This window comes from Belonocnema kinseyi, chromosome 5 (genome assembly GCF_010883055.1).
Source record: "Belonocnema kinseyi isolate 2016_QV_RU_SX_M_011 chromosome 5, B_treatae_v1, whole genome shotgun sequence".
Taxonomy (NCBI): Eukaryota; Metazoa; Arthropoda; class Insecta; order Hymenoptera; family Cynipidae; genus Belonocnema; species Belonocnema kinseyi.
Genome location: NC_046661.1, coordinates 77,621,155 through 77,630,366, shown reverse-complemented (window position 1 = coordinate 77,630,366; position 9,212 = coordinate 77,621,155). Strand labels below are relative to the sequence as shown.

Here is a 9,212-nt window from a genome sequence, read left to right as displayed (position 1 = left end):
ATTAAATACAAAATATAATATATATACATATTCAACGAAAAAATAATAATTAAAGAAAAACAATTTAGTAGTTGATACTTCAACCAAAAAAGATTTTAATTTAAAGCAATAAAAAAACGGAAACCAACCAAAAACCAAAAAAAAAAAGATAATTTTCAACCACAAAAAAAAAGAATTTTTAACAAAACAGTTAAATTTTCAACACGACAATATAAATTTTCAAAAAGTTAATTTCCAACATAACAAGTAGAATTTTCAAGAAAATAAATACATTCTCAACCAAAAAACATGATTGATGAGCCAAAAATTGAATAGTGGATTTTTCATTGAAGAGGAATCAACTTTCAGCAACAACAAAATGTGAATTTTCAAACCAAAAGCACAGAAAATAATGACATTTTCAACTGAAAGAGTATTTTTCTGAAACACAAATGTAATAGTTGATAATACAACCAAAAAATATTTTACATTTAAATAAACAAAGATTTTTATCAAACCATGAATTTTGAACTACAAATAGAAGTCAAATTTTTAATTAAAAATTTTAATTTCCAACCAAGAAAAAACGATTTTTCAAGAAAATAAGTTTCTAAAAAAAATGATTTAATTTTCAAATAAAAAAAGACCAAATTCAATCAAAAAGTATTTCAACTTTAAATTAAAACTAAGTAAATTCATACAAAAAAAGAAAAATGTAGAATAAAATAGTTTAATCCTGTACCAATACAGATAAATTTTCAACCGAAAAGTTACATTTTCAACAAAAAATTGAATTTTCTACTAAAAAAGTCAAATAAAAAAAAGAAGTAGCGTACCCTCTTTTAAATTATAAATAAGTTGGAGCTGTTTTTTTGTTGCTTATCTGTTTTTAAAATATTTTAAGTTTGACAATCCCCAAAATAAAATAAAAAAGTTCAAATTTATAAACATTCTACTCACATTTGAAAATATCTCAATGGATGAGCTTAAAAAATTCTAAATTAGAAGCCCTCAAATTTACAAAAACAGAATTTGAAAATATCACGATTAAAAATAATAAAAAAGGTTATCTTCAGATGGAAATTATCAAAGCTTTCATTGAATAACTGTAGACTAATTCGTTCAAAAATATTATTTTTTATCATCTGTCCTTTTTTACTTTAATTATTTTAAAGTACAAAAATTTACCTTTAGCTTAATTATACTAAAAACAATTATTTCTTGAATTTTTCTCTCAAGTACAAGACAGAATAATAATTCAAACAAATTTTTATTTTATCATTTTATATATTTCACATGCAGTAATGTAAAATTTTTTTATTTAACCAAAGCCAGACATATTTAGCAGAATTAAAATTTTTATTTAACGTGAGAAAAAAATTAACAACAGGTGAAAAATTATTACTCTTTTTCAATATTCTCATAGAAATTATGTGAAATAAAAACTAAAGTGAAAAAGACATGTTTTCAACATATAAGTAATATGTAACTAAATAAGTGATTTTTAAAACTAAAAAATATCAATTTTCTATCAAAAATGGAATAGCTACATTTTCAGTAAAAAAAGAACGAATTTTTAACGAAATAGTTAAATTTGTAACCAAAGAAATTAATTTTTAAATAAACACAAAAAAAGAATTTCTAACTAAATCTTTAAATTTAAAACACAAAAGATAAATTTTCTACAAAAAAAATAGACAAATTTTTAACATATAGGTAAATTATCAATGAAATAGTTAAGTTTTTAACCAAGACGATTAATTTTCAATCAAGAAGTCTATCAAAAAAGATACATTTTCAACAAAAAATAGAATAGTTAAATGTTCACTTCAGAAAAATGAATTTTCTACAAAAAAATTATTATTTTCAACAAAATACGGACATTTCTAACCATATATTCGAATTTTCAACTGAAGAAAATACATTTTCAAACAAACATAAAATAATTAAATTTTTAGTTAAAAAACTAACGTACAACATCCAAAAGAAAAATTCAACAAAATAATTTAATTTTTAACCAAAGAAATTAATTTTTAAGTAAAATGGTGAATTTTCAACCAAGAACTCTATCAAAAAAGAGACATTTACAACAAGAAATGGAATCGTTAAATGCTAACTTCCGAAAAATGAATTTTTAACCAAAAAAGTAAATTTTCTACAAAAAAAAAAATAAGTTTCAAGAAAATACGGACATTTTCAACCAAGTAGTTGAATGTTCAAATTAAGAACATAAATGTTCAGCCAAACATAGAATAATAAAATCTTCAGTTAAAAAAATAATAATTCACAACAAACAAAAGAAAATTTCAACAATATAATTGAATTTGTAACCCAAGAAATCAATTTTTAACTATAATGATGAACCTTAAAAAAAGGAATTTTTAACGCAGTAATTAAATTGTCAACTCAAAAGATAAATTTTCTACAAAAAAAGACAAATTTTCAAAATATTGATGATTTTTCAAAGAAGTAGTTAAATTTTTAACCAAAAACAGATGAATTTTCAACTTAGAAGTCCATGAAGAAAAGATTACATTTTTAAAAAATTGAATAGTTGAATTTTCAGTTAAATTAATTTCGTCTCTAAAAAATCATTATTAACAAAAGAAATGAATTTTCAATTTAACAATTAAATTTCCAACTTAAGAAATGAATGTTCAACCAAAAAGATTAATTTTCAATAAAACACATACATTTTTAATGTTAAAACAAATTTCTTCAAGACTGAACTGGAAATAAAAATCGGAAGGAATTTCAAGTCAAAATTTTAAATTAAAATGCTCAACTTTTACACGTTTCAAGTGAGCAATTTTAAATTAAATGATGTTGAACTGCAAAATATTATATTTTAAACTTCTATAGTGCTTCTATAGTTTAATTTTTTTCTAAAGTTCGAAGGATTCTGGTTAAAAAATATAAATCTACGATATAATTTGTAATGCTCTAATTTGAAAAGTAAATTAAAAATTTTGTAAATGTAATTGTTTTCAAACGAAGTAATTGCATTTTTAATCAAAAACAGATGAATTTTTAACCAAGAAGTCTTTAAAAAAGACACATTATCAACAAAAAATGGAATATTTAAATGTTCAGTTAAAAAAATATATTTATTCTTTAAAAAAAATGTCAACCAAAGAAATAAGTTTTCAACCAAAAGGTGAATTTTCTATCTAAAAAAAGATACATTTTCAATAAAATACATACATTTTTAACAAAGTTTAAAATTTTCAAAAGAATTTTCAAAATAATAGTTAAATTTTCAACTTAAGAAATCAGTTTCGAACCAAAAAGTTGAATTACTCAATTATTTTGGAATCCGTTTAAAAGTAAAAATTAATTATATAGCGAAAAGCTTATCTGTATTTAATAAAATCATTGAAAATAACAGGTATATTTACGTTTTTGAATTTTGACAGATGCCTAAAACTGAATGGAGCTGCAGGTTGCTCTCAAGTTTCGCAGGAGTACCAATCTCAACCTAGAAACAACCGCGACCTTTGATTTCGAAATATGAAAATCATGAAAATATACATATTGCTCAAAGAATTATTAATCTCGCAGTTTCTGTCAAAATACCGTCTAAACTCAAATTATTACTTGATTATTTCTATACTTAATTATTGATTTTATATTAAACTGTAATTATTAAAATATATAAGAGGATTATTTTTGTTTTTAATTTTCATCATGGAATAAGCATGGTAGGCCGAGTTCACGTTTAAGCATAACTTTTTAACATAACCTAGAAATGAGAATTCCTGGTTTATTTACTTTCTGGTTATATTTTGTGTAAAAATGGATAAATCTATTAGAACTTTGATGAAAATGTCTGTCGCACTACATAATTTGAAAGTATTATGCAGGTGTTCTTCTATCAATTTGTTTCAAAAGTCGCTCTGCCATACTCTAAAAAAAGGTATTTTTACTTAAATATTATTACTCGATTGATTTTTATGCTATAGATGTATATGAATAAATAAACCAATTTCTGAATTCTAAAAAAAAAAAGGATTTTTAAGATTCATATTTCGTGTTAAAAAGTTTTTTATTTTTACTTTATTTTAACCTATAATATATTTTTGCATTTGTTGCCAAAATTCCACATTTGCCGGTAAGTGGCCGCCCATAAACTATATATTTTTGGAACTAATTATTTTCAATACAAATAATGTATATTGAATTTATCATGAAATGCTTTAAATTCCTAAGATTTAAGGTAGAAATTTGTTGCATTATTATCAAATAATATTACTTTAACAAAATAGTTTAATTTTTGCACAAAATAATTAAATTTTCAACAAAAAAGTACATTTCTTAACCAAGAAAGATGAATTTTCATTACCAAATGACGATTTTTTAATAAAACAGCTACATTTTTGACAAATAGAAATAGTTGAAAAAAATAAGTTGAATTTTCAAGAAAATAATTTAATTTTCAACGCATTAGTTGAATTTTCATCAAAATAATTAAACTTTTAACAATTAAGTGGACTTTTTAACAAAAGTATTGCATTTTTTTGATAAATATTCGAACTTTTAACCCAATCGTAAAATTTTCAAGCCGAAAAAGAAGAATTTGGTGCAATACAGTTGAATTTTTTACCTACAAAGTTAATTTCTTAACCAGCAAAGATTAATTTTCAATTACAATGGACAATTTTTTAATAAAACTGTTGAATTTTTGACGAAATAAAATGAACAAACTAGTTCAATTTCCCACAAAATAATTAAATTTTTTTAAAATATAGTTCATTTTGTAACAAAATAGTAGAATTTTTCACAAACTAATTAAATTTTTTACAGTAATGTTCAATTTTAAACAAAATAAATAAACTTGAAAAAATAGTGGAATCTTTAACAAAAAAATTGAGTTTTTAAACAAATTTTTGAACTTTTAACCAAATAGCACAATTTTCAAGCCGAAAGACGAATTTTGTATAATACAGTTGAATTTTTAACAAGAAACTTACTTTATTAAAGAAGAAAAATGAACTTTCAATGCCAATGGACGATTTTTTAATATAACAGTTGAATTTTCGACCAAGTAAGATTATTTTGACGAAATAGTTGAATTTATCGAAAATTAATTCGATTTTTCAACAAAATAGTTTAATTTTCGACAAAATAATTTAATTTTTAACAATATAGTTCGATTTTCAACAATATAGTTAATTTTGTAACAGAATAGTTGAATTTTTCACAAAGTAATTAAAATTTTAACTTTATTGTTGAATTTTCAACAAAACAATTAAAATTTTAACAAAATAATTAATTTTTTAACAAGGAAGTTAATTTGTCGAATTTTCTAGCAAAAAAATTAGAATAATATTTTTTATAGATTTCAATTATTAAATCGAGAATTCATTTTTTTTATTTCTAATCTTTGATAAAAAAATTTATTTACGTTTATTTAAAATTCGGCAATACTCTAAGTGTAGAAGTTTTTCAATCTGATTTACCTTTCGATTCGCCCAAATTTTTGCCCAAATAAGATTAATTTGACGAAATAGCTGAATCTTTTCACAAAATAATTAAATTTTAAACGATTTATTTGAATTTTCAACAAAATAATTAAACTTTGAAGAAAGTAGTGGCATTTTCAACAAAATAATTGAATTTTTAAACAATGAATTAAACTTTTAACCAAAAAATTATTTTCTTAACAAAGAAAGTTGAATTTTTTATCCCAATTGATGATTTTTAAATAAAACAGTTGAATTTTCGACCAAATAAGATTATTTTGACTAAATAGTTGAATATCTTACAAAATAAATAAGTTTTTTAAACAAATATTTCAATTTTTACCTAATTAAACTTTTAATAATAAAGTGGAATTCTCAACAAAATAATTAAACTTTCAACAAAATAGTGAATTTAAAAAAAAATGCATTTCTAAACAAATGGTTTAATATTTAACCAAATAATAAAATTCTGAAGCCAAAAAAAGCGAATTTTCAACAAGAAAGTTAAATTTTCTTTCATAAAAGATCAATTTTCGACCAAAAAAATAACTTTCATATAATAGTTGAATTTTCAACAACAAAAAATTATTTTATGACAATATAGATGTAATTCCAACAAAGCAATACAATTTTTAACGAAATAGTTGAATTTTCAAACTACAAAGATATATTTTCAACCAAGTGTTCAAGTTTTCTAACAAAAAAAAGAGAAGCGAAAGCTTAGTTATGGACGGACCCAAATAGACTATGTCTAAATTGGGATTTATTAATCAATTTTTAAAATAAATCATTCCACCTGTTTAATTAATAACATTTTTTGTAGATTTTAATTATTAAGTCGAGAATTCATTTTTAAAAATTTCTAAACTTTGATAAAAAGAATTTATTTACTTTTGTTTAAAATTCGGCAATACCCTAAGGTAGAAGTTTTTCAATCTGATTCACCTTTCGGTTATTCCAAATTTACATTGTTTATAATCACTATCATTTTCGATACAAAAAAAGAAACCCTAAATATATTTCAGAAACGTTGCCACCATCAATTTACAAGGATTTAGGTGACGAACCCTCAGAAATCTTCGCATACTTGGAAAAGAACCAAGATTTTTTAAGTGGCCAACATTGCGTCGAAGCTCTTCAAAAACTGAGGAAATCGTCCGTTCAAGTTGATGCTAAAAATGAAAAAGGCATCGCACAACTTTGCAATGAACTGAAAAAACGAATCCGAACTTTGGACGTTTCTGAAACCGTTGTGGCTTTAGGAGTTTTATCAAAACTAAAAATTCCAACGCAGACTGTTATTTTCGAATCGCTGTTACAAATAATTCGCAGCAACATTAATTCACTGACAATCGACGACGTGATTAGTCTACAAATCGATTTAAGAAATGCCGAAAAAACCCCTTTGGTCGAAGCAATCCAGATCGCTCTGCCCACAATTTTTGAAATTCAACTCCGAAGGATAGACAGAAGCAATATTAATTTGCTGGCTATGTGTCTCGTATTCGCGACAAAGTTGGAAAATAAAAATGAGGAGTCGATCCGTTTCATTCTGGACACGATTTGGAAATATGAGGGTGAAATTCCAGTTACAGGATCGAAATATATATTTAATTCACTGCGATTTGTCCCGGAGATTGCGATTGAATATAAAAAGTTGATCTATCGGGTTCAGAATGTCCTTTTAAATCAGGTTTCTTCACTTAATTATACGGATGCAATGACGATTTTGAGATCAATTGCTGCCACGGGGTAAGAAATGTTTTATATTTGTATTACATTTTTTATTATTTCTTTCAGAAATGCTGGATTTCAGTTTCAAATTCAGGGCCATTCAAAAAATATGTCACGCTATTTTGAACCTTTTTTTTCGTATTATTTGGACAGAGTTTGTAGACAAAGATGCTCTCAAAAGAGGAGAATGATAGGGGAATAAATTCTTTTAAATAAAATTAATGTATAGGTGTGATATTGAATTCAAAATAAATAGCTTAATATTTCTAGTCGTTGAATTTTCAACAAAATAATTAAACTTTTAACAAAATATTTGAATTCTTAAGAAAATATTTGAACTTTTAACCAAATAGTGTCATTTTTAATCCAAAAAAGACGAACTTTGTATAATACAGTTAAATGTTTATCAAGAAAGTTAATTTCTTAAACAAGAAAGATGAATTTTACATCCCAAGACACAATTCTTAAGTAAATCTGTCGAATTTTTAAACAAATAAGATTACTTTAACGAAATAGTTGAATTTCCCACAAAATAATCTAATTTTTCAAGAAACAAATTCATTTTTAACAATGTTGTTAACTTTTTAACAAAATAATTCAATTTTCGACGCTATAGTTAAATTTTCAACAAAATAATTAAACTGTCAACAAAATAGTCGAATTTTCGACAAAATAATTATATTTTTTATGCAATCGCTGATTTTCCAACAAAATAATTAAACTTAAAAAAAATAAAACCTTTAACAAAATAGTAGAATTTTCAACAAAATAATTAGATTTTTAACGCAATAGATGAATTTTTCATAAAATAATTAAACTTTTAAGAAAATAGTGTGGTTTTTAACCAAATATTCGATTTTTAAAGAAAATAGTTGAACTTTTAACCACATAGTGCCATTTTTAATCCGAAAAAGACGGATTTTGTATGATACAGTTAAATTTGTATAAAGAAGGTAATTTCTTAAACAAGAAAGATGAATTTTCAAGTCCAAGACAAAATTTTTGAGTAAAACTGTTGGATTTTTAAACAAATAAGATTACTTTAACGAAATAGTTGAATTTCCCACAAAATAATTTAATTTTGCATGGAAATAATTAAATTTTAACAATGTAGTTGACTTTTTAATAAAATAATTACATTTTTAAAGCTAAAGTTGAATTTTCAATAAATTAATTAAACTTTCAACAAAATAGACGAATTTTCAAAAAAAAAAAATTTAACTTTCACCAAAATAGTTGAATTTTCAAAAAAAATTAAACCTTTAACACAATAGTTGAATTTTTAACAAAATAATAATATTTTTAACGCAATAGATGAATTTTTAATAAAATAATTAAACTTTTAAGAAAATCCTGCAGCTTTTAACAAAATATTCCATTTTTGAAGAAAATATTTGAACTTTTAACCAAATAGTGCAATTTTGAATCCGAAAAAAAACGAATTTTGTATAATACAGTTGAATTTTTATCAAGAAATTTTTGAGTTAAACTGTTGAATTTTTAAACAAATAAGATTACTTTAACGAAATAGTTGAATTTCCAACAAAATAATTTTAGTTATTCAAGAAAATAATTTAATTTTTAACAATATAAGTTAATTGTCAACAATATATACACACACACACACACACATATATATATATATATAATTAAAAATTTGTCATAAGGACAACCGCAGGATTTCGCCGGGAGCGGGTGCTAATCTGAAAAAATGCACCCGCTTCCAGCGAAATCGCGGTAAAATTTCAGCCACAACCACGTCTCACAACCGTGAGATAGGTGGTTACAATCTGTAAAGGAATCAATACGACGATCCAGCAAAAGCCTCGTGCACCCTAAGAACACGGAGTGACCCAAGGACAACCGCCTTCTGCATTTTTCCCGCAAGTATTCTAGCATATTGTTGACACGCAGGGATGCTTTCTAGGCTATTACCAAGTGAAAGCTTGGCACCTCCAAGAGCGCCGATGATAAGGACGATCAGTTCAACAGAATATTCCGGGTACAATCGTTGCAACTCCCTTATAAGGTCTCGAT

The 9,212-nt window shown here is 24.0% G+C and overlaps 1 protein-coding gene across 1 annotated transcript in view; it reads left to right on the top strand.

Moving 5' to 3' along the window:
- The first annotated feature begins 3,728 nt into the window (after positions 1-3,728).
- Positions 3,729-9,212, top strand: part of LOC117172594 — a 20,448-nt gene continuing 14,964 nt past the window's right edge. Inside the window, exons 1-2 of the mRNA XM_033360678.1 lie at positions 3,729-3,895; positions 6,467-7,193. Of these exons, the coding sequence (XP_033216569.1) occupies positions 3,775-3,895; positions 6,467-7,193 (848 nt within the window). The 5' untranslated portion in view covers positions 3,729-3,774. The remainder of the gene's footprint in view (positions 3,896-6,466; positions 7,194-9,212) is intronic.